General features: G+C 46.5%; 2 protein-coding genes across 3 annotated transcripts in view; one reads left to right on the plus strand and one right to left on the minus strand.

The window, feature by feature from the left end:
- The window catches only part of TRIM55 (tripartite motif containing 55), a 52,260-nt gene extending 45,611 nt beyond the window's left edge, over nucleotides 1-6,649 (plus strand). Inside the window, exon 10 of one of the 2 annotated variants that reach the window (XM_063130795.1) lies at nucleotides 5,889-6,649. In XM_063130795.1, the coding sequence (XP_062986865.1) occupies nucleotides 5,889-6,008 (120 nt within the window). In that variant the 3' untranslated portion in view covers nucleotides 6,009-6,649. The remainder of the gene's footprint in view (nucleotides 1-5,888) is intronic. The other variant, XM_063130796.1, reaches the window with a different exon arrangement.
- A 7,943-nt stretch (nucleotides 6,650-14,592) lies between these two features.
- Nucleotides 14,593-15,162, minus strand: CRH (corticotropin releasing hormone). Its single transcript, XM_063129854.1, has one exon. It carries the CDS (start codon nucleotides 15,160-15,162, stop codon nucleotides 14,593-14,595), a length of 570 nt encoding a protein of 189 aa, XP_062985924.1.
- Nucleotides 15,163-18,407: the final 3,245 nt, after the last annotated feature.

Below are 18,407 nucleotides of genomic sequence, written 5' to 3' on the forward strand. Positions count from 1 at the left end.
TGTATTGTTATGCTAAGAGTTGACAGCTGTAGGAAGTTCTGCTGAAGGAATGATATTACATTACAACGTAAACAGAAACTCTTTAGAGAAAGTTGGAATTATTTAAAAATAGCCTGTAGTTAAGTCTTCCATCCCCTCTAAATCTTGAGGGGCCAAAAAGGAGTCCCTGAACACTGAAAACTATGAATGATTTAAGAGATAAATTATTATCCCATAAAGTATTTTATAATGGTGAGGACATATATTTGACATATAAGATTTTATTTTTATTGACTTTTTGAATCTATACTTTAAAACTTTTAAAGTTACGTTCAGATTTTGGTTGTGAATTTTGGATGCAGGCAGCCAAACTGCGCAAAACCTCAAATTTCATTGGCAACATTTGAATGTGCTTTCATCTGCAAACTAAGTTTGTTGCCAACATTTTCACAAGATCTAAATGTAATTTTAAATGAAAGGAATCATAAAATTTTAATATCCTTAACTAATAATACAAAACTTAAATTAAAACACAGTAGTGTACATGCTTCAATATTACATACAAATTCTTAGCTGTGAAAACGTATTGATGGTTGATTTTCTAAAACAATGCCTTCTCTTCAATCAGTGCAGCCCTAACCATTTCTGAATAGCATATATAGACATACTAAGGCAAACTCACATTGCCTTGCATAAGAGTCAAGGCACATGTTAAGCGAGATCATATGGTAAAATCCTTGCTGGACTGTAAAGCTTCAGGCTGTAGATGAAGCATTTTTAATGCACACATATATTAAAGGGGCTTTTTATGCAAAATCAAACACATCAAAACAAATGGTTCTGAGAGGGACATTCTTCAAAATAATGTGTGTGTCTAGGTCTCTGTGTATGGTGTGCATAACACAGAGATGTTTCTGAATCATGCTTATTGAGCACTGGAGCAATTCACATCCAATGTAGTGTTTAGCAGTAACTTGGGCTTTAAAGATGTGTTTCATTTTGTTAAATGTGAGTAAGACTAGAAGTCTGGAGATGAGGGATTGGACTAGTGGTTGTAACGAGAGAGTAATGTGTAAGCACAATGAGTTGGATCCAAAATAAGTTAATCTCACTTCAGTCACATTGAAATCAAAGGGTTAGATCCATTGATCTAACCTGAATCTAATTTAGTTTGGATCCAACCCAATATTTTCCTGCTGTGGACTGGCTGACTCGCAGATTTTTTTTTAAAGTGGACTGCAGAAAGGGATATTAGATGGACTCAGAATAGCCCGTTGATAACTTGAATGTTACCAAGGTTCAATGAATGTTCATGTCTTCCTCACAGTAGTCTCATACTCAGGGATGCCTTCCCAAACCCAGTGCTCTCCAGATGTGTTGGATTGATGGCAGTTACAGGCCAAGACTTCTGGAAGGCACCAGGGTGGAGAAGACTGGACCACAGTATCGAAACTAACATAACACAGTGCTGCATTCTTGGAGGCTATTCTGTTTATCTAGACTAGGATCTGGTAGTTGGCTAAAAGTGCATTTGGCCACACAACAGAGCCCTTTCCTGGGTTCTGTGCCCTCTAGAAATAACAGATCCACAGTTACAGAGCATGCAGAATGAACTATGATTTGGGAATTACATTGATAAATAAGCAAAACCAAAGAGATGTAAAGCTACAGCATGGAATCTATTTCTCACAACATCTTCCACAAATTTCCCTTTTCTTTTTGAGTGGAACTTTACAGCTATACATGGGTAGGCTTCCCCCTGCTAACATTCATGTTCAATACATATCAGGGTCAGGGAAGCCATGCGATGTTGAGGGAAGGACCGATAGGGCACATCCCTGCAGCCCCTTGAAATCACAGAGATGCCTTCATGTAAATACTACATTTCAGGGGCTTCTGTAATCCTCTTTGCTACTTCCTACCAAGCCCCAAAGCACCCCAGTAGCTGAGAGTTGGTCAGAAATCAACATTTCCTGGTGAGTTCCCCCACCATCACAATCACCACACTGGTAAAGAAAGGAGCCAGGGCCATCTTAGAGCAAATTTCCTCACTAAGAGCCCCGCCCCACCCCGCCCCACCCCACCCCACCCCACCATTTGAATGGCATGAAATGAACATGGGAAAACTCAGAGCATGAGTTCTATCAGTAATATACTCTGAAGACACATGATTTAGCAACTTTGCTGAAGCTAAGCAGGTTTGGGTATGGTCAGTGCTTGGATGGGAGACTTTCTGGAAGTTGATGTATGTAGGGTGACCATATAAAAAGGAGGACAAGGCTCCTGTATCTTTAACAGTTGCATGGAAAAGGGAATTTCAGCAGGTGTCATTTCTGTATATGGAAAACCTGGGGAAATTCCCTCTTCATCACAACAGTTAAAGGTGCAGGAGCTATACTAGAGTGACCAGATTTAAAAGAGGGCAGGGCACCTGCAGCTTTAACTGCTGTGATGAAGAAGAAATTTCACCAGGTTCTCCATATATACAAATGACACCTGCTGAAATTTCCTTTTCAATACAACTTTTAAAGATACAGGAACCCTGTCCTCCTCTTCATGTGGTCACCCTAATGTATGCCACTTTGAGTTCTATCGAATAAAGGAAGGTGGGAATATAAATTTAATCAATAAAGCCATTAAATATTAAATGAGTAGGAAATTTGCCAAGGGAATCAACATCCCCATGAGGAACATAATGTCTAGGCCAGCTCTAAGTTCCAAAATCAGTGTCTGACTGAATGTTAACTCTGGGGCAGTGAAATGAAATGTTTTGTTGGCTATGTGTCTCATTTGCTGTAAATACAAGCAAGTTTTAACTGCTCCAGTCCTTTCTTTTTCAAGTGGCAAGAAGTCCATTGGAGTGCTACAGGAGAGAGCACTGCAGTCCTGGAGTTGGATCCAGATTCTGTCCTACTCAACCTTTCCCCCCATTGCACAATGTCATTCTGCTAATGCTAGGATCCTGATCAGGCATGCTAGGTTCTGTGAGCACTAGGTTCTTGCATACTTTAAGGTGAAAGACCAATCTGGCCATGTTGTGCTACCATTAGCGCAACATTGCCATGGAACTGTGTCATTGCTACAACTCTCCAATGAATGAATGTCTGGGTCCACCCCCTAATGTAATAGCTGTTCATTATACATATACAGGCAGAGCATAGTAGAAGCAGACTGACTTCTAAGGCAAACACCACAACTACTGATCCTGCATGTGATGTCCAGAGAGAGCAACTGTACCCCAAGGACAGATCCATTTACCCATCTGTAGCTTTCAGCACTCCTGGTTTCATAGGGGCTGTCTATATGTGGGGAAAGCCCCACGGGGGCTGTGAATCTGCACTGTGTCAGTTATATGCTGCAGCCACAGATTTCTTCTGCCATCTGACCTCGCTCCTGGGCCAATCTGGGGAGCGGTCCTGGTGGAAGGCAACTGGCAATTGTTCACCTTCTACCAGGAAGAGGGCGGGGGGCGGCTCCCTCCAGAAACCTTGCACTCCCACCTCTGCATCAGGATTACCCGACGCCACCCCAGCTGAGTAAAACCATGGGATTTGGGGGGAAGGCAGTGCCAATTCAGCACCGTGAAGGCAGCCCCAGAGTCAAACTTGATACAAACTAAAGCTGAGTGAAAAGCTTTCATATAGAACATTGGGGTCAAAATTAGGAGGTTGGGAGCTCAAAGTTTGTTCCCAAAGCTCATCCATTTTTGCTGCTGCTGCCATTCCTTCACCTCTGACATCTCCTTAAAAGGACACAATGTCATCGTTACACATAGTGCCCTTCTGAGGGGACGTCTGGGGGCGAAATAGTGCCTGACAGCTGCAAGGAGGAGTGATGCTGCCGTCAGTAAACTCAGCTGGCTTTCCTTCCGTTAAGCCTGAAAATCATCACAATGACTGCTTAACAACTGAGCAGTGAATTGCGGAGGACTGGGTGTCTGCCTTACTCAGTTAAACCAGCCTTCCCCAACCTGACACCCTTCAGATGTGTTGGACTACAGCTCCCATGCTCATTAAGGATGATGGGAGATATCATCCAGCCCATCTGGAGGGCACCAGGCAATGCTGGTTCCAGGTTTTTGAGAGGTCTTGGGCACGACACTCTCAATGCGACCTCTCTCTCAGTGAGTTTACCTTCTCACCACCATAGTCACCAGCTGCTCTTCCTCGCATACTCTTCCTCACCCTTGCTACCACTTGTTTGCTTGAAAGGCTGAGAGCCAGGAAGCCACTAGGCAGTGGCATGAGATGCTCCTTCTTCTCAGCAACACCACTGTCGGGGCAAGAGCAAGAGACAGGTGAACAAGCAGGTAGCCATGATGAAGAGGAGGAGCAACTCCAGGGGGCTCTTGTCAGTGGGCCCCTGCTGGGATGTGGGCCCTCGGCAAGGGCCCAACCGTGCCTTGATGCCCTTCATGCTGGCCCTGGCACCAGGTTGGGGAAGACAAAGCTTCCAAAGAAAGATTTTCAAAGAACAGGACTGTGCTGCTATTAAGAGACCTTGACCTCCTATTGTCCTGCTATTAAGACTTTGATCCCATGGCCTAGACTGACTATTCATAGTAATCAAAGTAGCCAAACGCATAACACCTACCACGCTCAGCTGCATGTCTTCCAAGGTTGAGCCCTGGCATTGGGGAAGAGGGTGTGGGGCTCAGCTGTAGTAAGCACACAATTAAATGCTGCCCACTTGGAAAACCCTGCAGAGTGTAAAGATTTGTTCGCCACTTCTTGTATTTGCAACAGTGCCATCACTTCAAAAGCATAATCCACATTAGGATAATACTTGTATTTTAGAGACGAGTCCCCAGAAAATTAAATTGCATAGTACAAAAAATCCATTTCTGATGTACCTTGTTTACAGAAAAGAATCTGGCCTTTGAAAGGAGACAAGTAAAACTCTGGTTAGATAAAAGCAAACAAATTACTTTTATCCCACCCGCTAGGACTTATCATGCAATGGTATGACTTTGTCCAAACAGCATGATGCTAAGTCAACTAACACTTAACAGGTCATCATTCCTCACTAATTCAGGTTTGAAATTTAACACTATGTGTTTACAAAAGATGCTTGGAACATGCCAAACCACCATCTATCCCATAAAGCAGTTTATCATAAGCATCTATGATACTTCATAACTGTATATGTATACGTTTTGTGATGGTGTTGGGAATGCTTCAGGGATCTGTACATTGTAACAATATCATGCATTTGCCATGTTAAGATGCAGGATGTTCTTGTAAAAAATATGAAGAGAAGTGGGGTGGGGAGCCTTGTATATTGCACATCTTCATGTGTGCTCTGAATTTAGGAGAAATAAGGGAGATGCATCTCTTGAGTTTATCTGGTTAAGATAAGGATGCCATAGCTTCTATGGAACACCATACCAGGGTGGAGGTGGTATTTGAGGATATTTTCTTAGATCAACTTAGGAAGCATCAAAAGCATAAGATCTGCTGATTACACAGGGCCTCCAGAACCCCAAAGTGATTGGTTAAAATAATAACTTAGTATAATTATAACTTAGTATAATTCTGTGCTCCAAGTTTCCAAATAACTTTGTATATCCATTTTTAAAGGATTTGGGGACCTATCAGGCATGTTCCACAATGGACATAATCTGGCAGGATTCTCCTGTGCCAGAGTCCTGATGAAATGAGTGGGAACTGTGTTTGATCACATGAATGACCTCTTTAATAGGGCTTGTACAGGAAAACTTTCTGCTGGATTGTGACTAAAGACTTCATGCCATTTATATATTCCTTCTTCACAGCCATCAAATACCTATAAGGAATTGTTTTTGATGGTCTAAAATAGTCAATATACACAGCCACAACTTTAAAAGAGGAGCATTCTATTCTTTCCTATGTAAGTATTTATTTCCCCCCCCCCCTCTCCTCCACCCCCAGACTGGGTCTGAACCAACCTCTCAAGGACAGCTGGAAGGACAGCCTGGGAGCAATGAAAGAGTTGATGAGCCGGCTCGTCATGTCTTCTCTTTTTCCTGGTTGAACTCATTGAATGAATGATGACTCTCAGTCCAGCTGGCTTCTGGAGGAACCCATGGACAGCAAGTGACATGGCTGGAAGTGAGAAGAAATAACGCATTGAAAGAAATGGTGGGTCAGATTTTACCCAAAAGACTTTGTTTGATCATGATCACACTGGATCTGACTTTGTGAGAATTGGGGAAGCAGCTGAACTACTTGGGAAATGGGGTGGGAGGGAAGAAAGAATGTGAGCTAAGGGCTAGTAATAAACCAACTGAGGGTCAAGTTCACGCAAGCTTTTGAAGTAATATCAAATATCACATGGTCACCTTATTACCTGTCCAGGTCACCTCCATAAACAAGTACTGAGTTTGTAGTTAAGGTTTTATCTGTGATAGCTGATCTGTGATGTAACCAAGCTGTTGCATGATCATTGCAATTGACCCTGAGAGTGCTCAAGCAAAATTAATGTCAAAAAAGGAATGTGTTGACACAAAAGTAGCACAATACTGTTATCACAAGTAAAGTGTTAAAAGGCACACTATACACATTTGTAAATGTCTTGGCCCTTTCTGTATACAGTTTTAAAGAAGTGCTTTATCAACATTGTTGTATAAAATATCAGCTGTTTCCTCACTAAAGGCATTATTGTTGTTAATAAACTTCTCATTATTCAGGAAGTCTCTTCACCTGGTGAAAATATCTTTCAGTCCTACCTGGACCTCCAGGGCAGTGTACATGTAAACATTAAAACAGCTTACACTAAACAGTCAGACAAAAAACAAAACTGTCTATAAAATGCCCTAGAGAACAGAATAATTCAAAGCCATTAAAAGCTGAATGGAAAACTGAGGACAGGGTGCTGCTTCAGAAAAGGCCTTGTTCTGCATTCCCACCAATTTAACCTCTCTTGGTGGTGGTACGTTCAACAAGTCCTCTGAAGAAGATAGTAAACTATGAGTAAGTTCATATGGGAGGAGATCATCATTAGCAAAAGCACATAATCTTAGATCATAATCCACAAATTGTTGGATTTACCTATTGAAGCTTTGGACTCTTTTTCTTGGCAGCCCCCTGAACTACATGGCAAAGCCACTTCTGAAGTATGGGAAAATTTCAAAAGCAGTTTGAAATGCTCTAGATAGATGAATTAGTATCCAAACAAAAGACACCCAAAGTCCTAGAGAGCCTTGGGAACACCTTGGATATACAGTACATACAGGGCAACATCTCTCATATTTTATACTAACCAATTGCACATTCTTCTCAATGTTCTGACATACCCTTCATCAATATGGTAAAATTGACTGGATATGTCTCACACTTTTACAGTCTTCCCTCTTTCTAAACTTTATCTTCCATGGCTTTTCAATTCAGCATCAAGCTATCTCTTTAGTGGGTGAATGCACAGATATTGTTCATTTGCAGCCACATGTGTGCAACCCATGGTTGCATGCAGAGCTATGAATTAGGTAACTCCCTTAACCTGCGGTCCTCCAGTTGTGTTGGACTTCATCTCCCATCATCCCCAGCCAGCATGGCCACTGATCAGAGATGCTGGAAGTTGTAGTCCAACACACGTGGAGGGCACTATGTTGGGGAAAGGTTGAATTAGAGCTAACCAGCATTAAAGTTTTCTCCTTCTCTTTCTTCTGGAGCAGTCGCCTCTCCCCTGCCTCATCCCCACCTTTCTGCCCAACTCCACTTCCATGCATGTATTAATCCAGTATGCCAGTCCCAGCACAGGATAGCATAAAAAGAGACATTGACACTGGTCATCAGGAGGAATACTCTAAATTTGGAGGGGGTTCAAAAGTAATCCCTTGTGTAAATCGGTACAATGGAAAAAACAGGTTGGGTTCTCCTGTGTGTCTTCTGTTAAGGAACTGCTCTCTCTCTCTCCCTCTCTTGCTCTCTTCCTCTCTTCCCTTCCTACTGCCTTTCTCCTTCTCAACATGGGCATATAGTCAAACGAGTCGCACATAAAGGAATAGAACGGTATTGGCATCAGGTGGCTTGAGAGCCATTGGAATCCTCACTGGAGGGGGTTTGATGCCTCTTGCTATCTTAGATTTTCTTGATGAGGCAACAAGAAAGCCCTCCCTGGAAGCACTTTGCATGTGAAGGGACCCCACCCTCCACACACAAAGCCAGAAGTGGAGTCAATGGCAATGCCTGGGTCCGGAGATTACGGCTGCTTCTGCCGCACAGTTCTTCGCAAGGCACCTGGGCATGCATTACAGGGTTGTCAGGATGACAGCAGAGAATGTTGAAGAGTTATGGGACATCAGGCTGTGCTGAGTGCTCACCCAAAGGGCAAAATCTCTGTACCTCCTTTTTCCTATTGCTGCTTGTCAGGTTTCAGGGTCTTGGGCCTCACTCCCATCCGCTCCCCCAACACTGAATTTACCAGAGGCAAGGCTCTGCTTGGAGGTGGCCATGTAAAGCAGGGCTGCTGCTGAGGTTTCACGCGGCAGCATAATATAATTCTGAAAGGGCACCAGACCCACAAGGAAAGGTGGGACAGTGAAGGGAGGCTTGCATGCTAGCCTTTGTGCCAATGGAACATGTAGCACAGGGGTGAGGCACTTCAGGCCCAGGGGCCAAATCTGGCCCTCTGGGGTTCCCAAAATGGCCATTCCCCCTTTCCCCCAACCAGTGAAGGATGGTGGTTCCTATTTCAGTGGGGCAGTGAATCTATTCTTTTGGGGATAGGGTTCAGCACTTTGGATAGCTCTTTCAGAGTTCTGACTGAAACCCAGAACAGATTTTACAAACACACACACTGACCCTAACTGCCTATCATTTGATGGTTTATGGGCTTTTCTCCTCCTCCTCCTCCTCCTCCTCCTCCTCCTCCTCCTCCTCCTCCTCCTCCTCCTCCTCCTCCTCCTCCTCCTCTTCTTCTTCTTCTTCTTCTTCTTCTTCTTCTTCTTCTTCTTCTTCTTCTTCTTCTTCTTGTCTAAAAGGTTGGACTACTTCTCCTAAGGCTTAGTTCGTCATTGTGGTCTCTGTGCATCACACACACATGGGCTCTGCACCTGCATGGAGCTTCATTTGAGAAAACTCCATAGCTGAGGCATTTTAGGCAGGAACCCTTCCTTCTCCCATTGAATATGCATATCCGAAGGGTTCCTGCCCCAAACCTCCATTCTCTTTCGTCCGCCATTGTGGCAGCTTCATCTGGGAAATCCTCTGTTAGTTTGCAAAGAAATACTGTTTACTGAGGTGCTTTTTCTCTCTAATTTATTACCTATCCTATCTCCTTGTCCTTCTACCTTTAATTAAAAAATAATAATTAAAAAAATTAAGTTCGTTCTTTTCCATTGCGCAATCCATAGATTCCCCTAAAGGGCGCATGGCCCTCAGGGCACCATTTAGAAAATGTACACGATGTGGGAGTAAGCTCCCTCCCTCTGACAGACACTGCCTGTACCTTCTATGTCTAGGAGAAGGGCACATCATAGAACCTTCTCAGTTTTGGGGGCGTTTGCCTTTAGCTCCACCCTTTTTGTCTTGCAGCCATTCCTACCACTGGAATGTGGCTTCTGTAAAGGAAGCCAGAAAAGGAGAAAGCCTGCAGGAAAGCATGGTCCTCAGCTGCCCCATTGTGCCTCTGTCCTGCTGGTGGCACCGCGTGTGGCTGTGGCTACCTCCCAGGTTCCCAGCATTCACTTCAAATCCACCCATGCAGCCCCACTCCATTGAGAGTTTTACCATATCATTTGGGAAACTTGTTGCTAGACCTTAAAACAAAAGAAAATGGGAGGGATTTCTTGCAGAACTGCACACTAACTCATGAGAGGCAACAGTTAGACTATGTAAATGACATCACAACATCTTATAATTTCACTGTGCTTCTGCCATCATCAACTCCAGTGTCAGATTAACATGGCACATCCTGTTTGTTGTTTGTTTGTTTGTTTGTTTGTTTGTTTAAATCAGGGATTAGCCACCTTTCCAGCACTCGAAGTGGCTGGCTTCCTTCAACAAATCAAATTCATGTACAGCCCAACAAATAAATATAAAGAAATGAAAACCTGCTTAGCAAAATCCCCAAGCGTTTTGGAGAAGGAGTGGTGAGAGGGTGGGCCCTGGGGAGTGGTTATAAGTACTGAAGAACTGTTCTGCAGTCCTCCAAAATGTCAGGAGCACAGCTCCATTTCATGACCATAGGTGGGTAGATGGAGCCCCTGACTTTTTCTAGTGGAATACATTGAGGGGATCTAAATGTACTGGGCACACTAAGGAGAAACTAATACAGAGGAAGGAGAAACTAATGCAACAAGAAAACAAGGGTGGGCTCTGGGTGTCTACATATTACCAAGAACACTTGGTGGTGGTGGTGATGCAGTGGGATGGCTGGATGCAAAAGAGGGCAAAAGCCCTGTACCTTTCATTGCTCTGCAGAAAAAATGTTTTGGCAGGTACAAACGATCAGGCAGCGGCAAGAAAAGTTCCCCTTCTTCTATACAGCCATTGAAGGTACAGGATCTCTCTCAGTGGGGGCTAGTAGCTCCTATTTCAGTGGGTCAGTGAATCTGCTCTGGAGCAATCCAAAGTGCTGAGCTCTAGTTCCCAAATGGGTTCAGCACCTTGGATAGCTTCTATTGAACTAGAAGCCACCAGCCTCCACTGATCTCTCTCCTCTTTCAGCCACCCTAATGCAGGCATAGGGAACGTGTGTGGCCCTCCAGATGTTGCTTGACTTCAACTCCCTACATCACTCACCATTGGCTATGGTGGCTGGGGCTGATGAGAGTTGCAGTCCAATGACCTCAGGGTGCGGGGGGGGGCCCACACGTCCCTTAGTCCTGCCCTAAAGGGAATGGAAGCACTTAAAAACTGTCTCAGCCACCTGATGCACTCCTGTGGGACCCATCCGCTTTCCTTCCCTCCTTGAATAGACTCTCCTGTGATGCTGGCACTGCTGGTAATTTACAAGTCCATGCAGTCTCCAAGATCCCACTTCGACAACAGTGGGGGCAGATAGGGTTTGATCCAGTCCTTAGCGATCTGGGATAGGGTTTGCCAAGATGAGGTCCCAAGAGAAAAGAGAGACATCTGGCTGCAGTCCCATACCCATTTACGTGGGATTCAGTGGGACTTACTTTTGAGTAGGCTTGCATAGGATTGTACTGTACAATTATATTTTAGTGTTTTAGGTTCTGAACTATATCAGTAGGCAGGTACAGCAGCCTTTCCCTATCTGACACCCTCCAGATGTGTTGGACTACAACTCCCATAATCCCCAGCACTGATGTACCATGTGGGATTGTGTCATAAATAAACGTTGCCATGTATCTGCTGGATCCAAGTGATCATCTTTCAATGCTCCTTCTCCTGATTGACACACTAGGCTCAGTGATCATTGTCTACTCAAAATGCCTGAAAAGCCCCAGAACTATTTGCTTATTCAATTTTCATCCCACCGCCCTCACCCCCTTTTTTATCCTTATAACAACCCTGCGAAGTAGGTTAAGTTGAGAAATAGTGACTCACTGAAAGTTACCCAGTGAGCTTTTTGGCTGGGTGGGGGATTTGAACCTGGGTCTCCCTGGCCCTATTCCATCTCTCTAACCCAGCCTTTCCCAAAGTGATGCCCTTCAGAGGTGCTGGACTACAACTCCCATCATCCCCAGCCAGCGTGGTCTGTGGACAAGGATGATAGGAGTTGTGCTATCTGGAGCACACCAGATTGGGGAAGGCTGCTCTCTAACCCAATGGAGGTTGGTGGCTCTGATTTCGATGGGGCTGTGAATCCTATACCACACTTGCTCAAATGTCGGGATGGAAAAGCGGAGGAATGTGTTTATCAGCCTTGTGAGACAGCACAGATCGCTAAGGACTGGATCAAGGTTCGTTGCAAAGTGACATCCATTAATTCAGGTGCAGTTAATTCGAAATAGCAACTACGCAGCGATTTCATAATTAGTCACCTCAAACTGAAGTCGAAGATCATCTACCAAAATGCACTCACTACCAAAATGCGTTGAAAGAGAGGAAGGAGTTTTCTTCTCTTATCATAGTTTCCCCTCCTCCGATTGTGTATAGAAAAATGGTCTTGTGGGTATGAAACTGACCGGCCACTCAATTGCTTAAATATTGAGGGAATGAGTGGGGAAGTCTCTTACCTGGAAAAAAAAGTACCCCAAGAACTCCTTCAAATATCTATGTCAAATCCATCAGACTCCATTTAAAGGTCTGTTGGAAAAGACCCACCTACAAATTGGGTCCATCTTCTTTGTTAGTTTGAACTCTGCAAAAGCTTCTTTCTTTCCCCAGCCTCTGATTCTCCCCAGATGTATTGGATGACAACCATTATCTCCACCCAGTACGGAGGGTACCAGGTGTGTGTGGTGCTGGTGCTGGTGGGAACTGTTTAAACATCGTTGCCTTAAACTTACTTACTTACTTACTTACTTACTTTCTCTCTCTCTCTCTCTCTCTCTCTCTCTCTGTCTCTCTGTCTCTCTCTCTGTCTCTGTCTCTCTCTCTCTCTCTCTCTCTCTCTCTCTCTCTCTCTCTCTCGCATCCCAAATGTTGTAAGCAGAATTTCAACGAAATCAAACCAGTTTTTTACATCAGGTTTGGGGACACCAAAACCAAAGGCTGAAAAGTGTCTGTGGTTTTGTCATTGTTCATTGGAATGGGTTTCATATTTGTGGGTTTTTGGGGTGGGTGGGTGTATCTAAGTCTATGCAATTTTAGATCTGGGTATAAATGCGTTCCTTTATTGGAAAGAAAGGGAGAAGAAACAAGAGCAAGGAGTTGCAGCTGGAATAACAAATTTCATCTGGAAAATCCTTTTCTTTGGACTTGTAATTAATTAGCTTGGTTTATAAAGGCATTTTTGATTGGTCACCGTATGTACGTATCGCTCTCTTTTCCCTCTCTCCCTCTCTCAACGGTCTCAGCAGCAGAGAAGCAATGCAGCCTTCCGCAGACGGATTTGGGAGTTAGTCCCATTGAAACCGGTTGGGCTTACCTCCGAGTAAATGTGGCTTGGAGTGGTCTGTAAAGGACCATTTCTACTCCTCTCAAAGAAGGATGCGAGCATTTTAACTGTTGAGCCAGGAGTTAGCAGGAGCACCGTTCAGAGCTTATTTCCTAAAACGAGAGGGTGACACAGGGTGCTCTGACAGCTCAGGTAACTTTCTCAAACCTGGGAACCTTGCCAGGTGTGCGAGGCTGAACTAGTTAGTAGTGACCCCGACGAATGCCCTCTGCACATACCCAAAGGCACTCCTCCTTTCTTTTTCTTTTTTATCATCACTTGTTCCACAAGTAACATGGAGCTGATTTCCTAGTGACTTCTGGCTCAAATATAGCACTGGGAGCAAGCAACCCCCACCCAACCCAAAAACACATGGTGTCAAACAGTGGAGGGTGGTGACTCCTATTTCAGGAGGGAGGTCATCCGTTCTGGGTTTCAGTCAGAACAAGCCAGACCTCCAAATGAGATATCCAATGTGCTGAACCCATTTTGGGGGTCGAGTTCCATCCACACTTTGGATAGCTCCTTTAGAGTTCTGACTGAAACCCGGAACAGATTACCCCCTCCTGAAATAGGAGTCACCAGCCTCCACTGGTGTCAAACCACAACTCCCACCCTCCTCAGCCAGCATCGCCAATGGGAGCTGTAGTCCAACCCATCCCGAGGGCACCAGGTTGATGGAAGGCTGAGAACATCCCCGCCCCATCATCATCATCACCACCACCACCATCATCATCATCATCTCTCCTACAGACAAGTTGCATATGGGCTGCATGGCCGTGGCTCCATTTCACTCGCACCTGGGTGGTGTGTGTGTTTTACTCCGCATTCACCAACGAAACGTCTCCACCCCTCCCGCTCTGGACAGGCAAGGAAGTGTAGGAAGCCATCGTTCCTTTGCAGCTTTTATTAAAAATATAAATATTAAACGTTCTCTTACACAACCAAAGTGACCGAGCGCTGAAAATATGTTTTATTTGTGGAAATGTTTACAAAGAAGAAGGAAGGAAGGAAGGGTGGGTCCGAAATAGCTTCATACAGAGACGCCCCCACAACCCTCTTCCCCGCCCATCACCCCAGAAGACCAGGAGCTCCCTCATTCGACCGCTTCCAAGGGCTTGAACCCCTGGAGCCCACCCTAAAAGAGTTGAGTTTTAATCTTGACAGGGAACGGAGGGGCATGGGTAGGGGAGGGGGGAGAAAAGAAAAGGAAGGTGGGAGAATAAGTTACAAACAACACTTGGGTACAACGCGGGACATGCTACTCGAGGGCTATATTAGGCTGTGTGCCGTCGGACACTCTCTATGTAGATAAAGCTGTCGAATAAAAGACATAGGCTGGTGGCTCCGAGGTCAGTGGGGCGCTGCGTCCGCTCCGGGTTTCAGTCAGAACCGGTCAGAAGTCTAAAGAAGCACCTTGGATAGCTCTTTTAGACTTCTGACCGATTCCGACTGAAAACCCGGAGCAGATTCGGCGCCCCGCCGACCTCGGAGCCACCAGCCTGCACTGGGCCGGACGAGGACGATCTGCGCACGAGGGGGTCTGTTGAAATACATGTCGAACTGGCGTGCTAACTGGAGGGTCTCTTTGGTAGGGGGACGGGCGGAGGAGGGCACGAGAGCGCTTCATTTCCCGATGATTTCCATCAGTTTCCTGTTGCTGTGAGCCTGCTGAGCCAACTGCTCCGCTCGGGCCATTTCCAGGACTTCCCGGAGGAGGTGGAAAGTCAGATCCAAGGAGATCGGCGGCTCCTCGGAGCGCTTCTCGGCTTCCCGGCGGGCGCCGCCGTCGGCGTCGTCTTCGCCTTCCCAGGAGTCGGCGGCGCCCTCTAGCGAGCGCTCCTGCAGCTGCTGCAGCTGTTGCACCGCTGCTCGGAAAAAGTTGCCGGCCGACGCCGACGCGGCTAGGTGGCTGCTGCTGCTGCTGCTGCTGCTGCTGCTAGTGCCTGGAGCCGAGGCGGCGGCGGCGGCGGCGGGGGGGTGCTTGTGCAGGTTGCCCAGGCGCAGGAAATACTCTTCCCCCATGCGGAGCAAGACGGGCAGCGGCTGCGTTCGCTCGGGGAAATCGGGCCGCTGCAAAGCGCTGTCGGCGGCGGCAGCGGCCGCCGGGGCGCCCTTGCTGAGGGCTCTGCATTCATGGCAAGGCAGGAGCGCGACCAGCAGGATCCCAGCAGAGACCAGCAGCTGGATCCTCATGGTTCCGCGGCCAAAACCTGCGGAAGTGACAAGAGGGGAAGGGAAGGGACAGAAGCCGCGAGGTCAGAGGGCTGCTGGAGCGAGAAGGCGCGCGAGGCACGAGGCTGGGGGCTTTGCCGGCGACCCCCGCGGCGCGCGGCGCTGTCCGTGGTGCTGAAGCCCTCCGCTCTTCCTCCCATAGGGAGGCGTCAATCTTTCAGCATGGCACGATCAGCCATCTCTGTGCTGCGCGTCCTGACACAATCAATCCAGTCAAATCCTTCTCCTGCTCACAGCGGGGAGGAAGTTTGTACTCGAACTTGGGGTCACGGGCTGCCCGAACCCCCTCCTTACTAAAGGAAAGAACATCATTATTTAAGAGCATCATATTTACGGGGTCTGCACAACTGAGCCCTGTACAACTGACACTTTAATAAAGGATAGAAACCTTGGCGTACCAAACCCCTGGTGTTTCAAGCATTCAAGGCAACCGAAGCAATACATTTCTTCTTTTTAAAAGTGTAAATGCCTTTTTAGTATTTCCAGAGGAGCCCTGGAATGGCCACTCTGTTGCCCTTACATAGATCCTTCCACCACGATCCCAGGATGACTTTGTGGTCTTAGATCACACACACGCGCGCACAAGCACAAGCACAAGCACACACACACACTGACACCATCCACCCTCGAATCACACACACTTATCCGAAGTATCCGGTGGCAGCACTTTCTCAAGTGAAGTTTGCCCCGTGTGTGCAGTGTGTGGTTAATCCGGATCTTTCCATACCTTAGAGATGCTGGTGGAGTTAAGTCGGACAGGTAGAGCCAGTCAGTGGTCGGGTTCCCCCCTTTTTTCCCTCTCCTCCCCTCTCCGGATGTGTAGCTAACGGAGCTTGTGTCTTGGCGTCCTTCAGTGATCAGATGGCTTCCTAATCACAGCCCGGGTGCGAGATTTTTATAGGTTAGACCCTGTTCTGGAATCACGCAGCCCTCGCCTAATAAGCTGACGATTTCTTGACAGCTCGCTTGCGTGCCCCGATCCACTGCTGAATAAATCATGGGGGCCGTTTCAGAGCAGCAATGGGCAACGTCCTAGTATCACAACCCAGAATCTCACATCCAATTATATCAACAGATATTTATCGCCTCGTTAGTGACGTCAGTGAAGCCCGCGACGGGGGAGATCAGCAGGACACGCTGCCCATTGACAAAAACCCTTGAATGAAGAGTTCTTGAAAAGGGGAGGGGGGAACCGACAGCAAGCGCCACCTCTTACTATCAGAGGTCAAGGTGGCCCAAAACTTTCCACTCTGGCTCTCAGAGGAGGGAAGTGCCTGTAACTTAGCCAAGAAGCCCCAGATGATCCTCTCAAGTGTATCTCTTTAAACGGGTCTGCAATTGCTTTATTTAAACTCTTTCCTACGCTGGTTCAGTGCCAACCAAGTCATCCCGGCATCTTCGATGCCCCCTTTCCTCACTCTCGAGTTGCAAGGAAGGGCATGCAAGCATCTCATACTATTTCAGGGAGTGGGAAAGCATAAATACAAGCTAGCAATGAGCCCTTTCAAAAGTGTTCTCCCGACCATAGGGATCCGAAGAACGCAAACGGGGGGAAAAGCCAAGCTACTTCGAGCTGGTAAGGCACAATCACACGCACGCAACACGCACACACGTCTCTACCTTCCGGCTTCTAGCAAAACTTCGCTAAGAAATTCCATCCAGATGGGAGGTGGAACTGGCAGACTTCCCAATCCCACTGCCCCATTGATGACAGAGGGTTGCATCCAGGGTTAGTCCTGCTTAGAGTAGACCCACTGAAATGAACAAGAATTAAGTTAGAGACTAACATTGGATACAATCCAATGGAACTTCCTTCCAAGTAAATTACTTAGGATGAGGAAATGTGGAACAATTCCAAACGCAATGACGGGTGGGAGGGGGAGGCAGGATTCCAACAGGCATCCTACTCGCTGGAAACCCGCAAGGACAGGAAAGGAAAGAGGAAGAGCTCTATGCCCTCATATATTGCATTCATGCCCTTCAACTCTTCCAACTTGCTGCTTTGCCTTTTCTATGCTGTCTGCTAAGGATATATTTTACTCTGAATGAAAACGATCCTGGCTCAGAGTGCGGTTCAGCTTCATAATCTTTTTGTCCCTTCCAAAATGTCTCTCTCTTCCATGTGTCCCTACTCTTTCCTGATAGCTCTCTTCTTTGCACCATTCTTGCTCTCTGATTCTCCAGTGGCCTTTGAAATGAAACCAGGACCATCTCTCTCCGGCAGGTAAGTAGTAAACAGACTGAGGCTGACTGGTTGCCTTTGGTTTTCTGGCTCTGGAGGGTGTGTGTGTGTGGTGTCAAACCCACTTAATGATCTCTTCTGTTTTTAAACTCCCACCACCACCGCCACAAATTCTTCTGGAATACAAAAGTGAGATCTCCCTATTCTGTGTGCTTGCATTTGTAGCAGGGACCCCAACCCTGCACTGATAGAATAAGCAGGATGCAAGTTGATGCAAATCCATCCTTTCGGAGTTTTGGGCAGCGGAGGCTGGTGGCTGTGAATCCATTCTGGGTTTCAGTCAGAACCCACCAGAACTCTAAAGGAGCTCTCCAAGTTGCTGAACCCTATCCAAGGTACTGAACCCTACCCCCCTACCCCGCAAAGGTCAATGCTTTGGATAGCTCCTTAGAATTCTGGCTGATTCTGACCGAAACCCAGAATGGATTCACAACCCCACCCCTGCCTGCACTGGTCTTTGGCGGGAGGGGATGTGGGGTGTTGCAATGATGATGTGTATGTCAGCGTGACCATTTCTGTCCTCAGCCTTCAGAGCTATGGAATAGATTGGAAACTTCTGCACAGTTGCTTTTTGCCTTCCTTGGTATGACACAACCAGAGTCTTACCAGAGATGTATCATCAATCCCCCCTTCCTTCCCTTTCCCAGCCCCCGCCTGTGAGTATCAAACTGCATTTGGATTCCAAAAGGGAGGAGGGCACTGCTGCAGACTCTTGGCTCTTGCCACCCAGCAATGCAAAGAGAACAAGGCTGAATGGCTCTTGTTAAATGACATTCAGTTGTAATTCTGGCTCAGTTGTCTGGCCAAGAGCAGTGATTTTGTGCTTGATGATCCAGCTGTTTTCTCTATAGCAAGGATGGCGCTGTAATCCAAAGTGTTCTTTAGCCCCCCGTTCTCCAGCATCAGGCCCAGTTGCAGCATATTTGTCTCTCTACAGACATGCCACCCACCCACCCAAAGGGAA

The sequence above is a fragment of the Elgaria multicarinata genome, chromosome 7 (genome assembly GCF_023053635.1).
Source record: "Elgaria multicarinata webbii isolate HBS135686 ecotype San Diego chromosome 7, rElgMul1.1.pri, whole genome shotgun sequence".
NCBI lineage: Eukaryota > Metazoa > Chordata > Lepidosauria > Squamata > Anguidae > Elgaria > Elgaria multicarinata.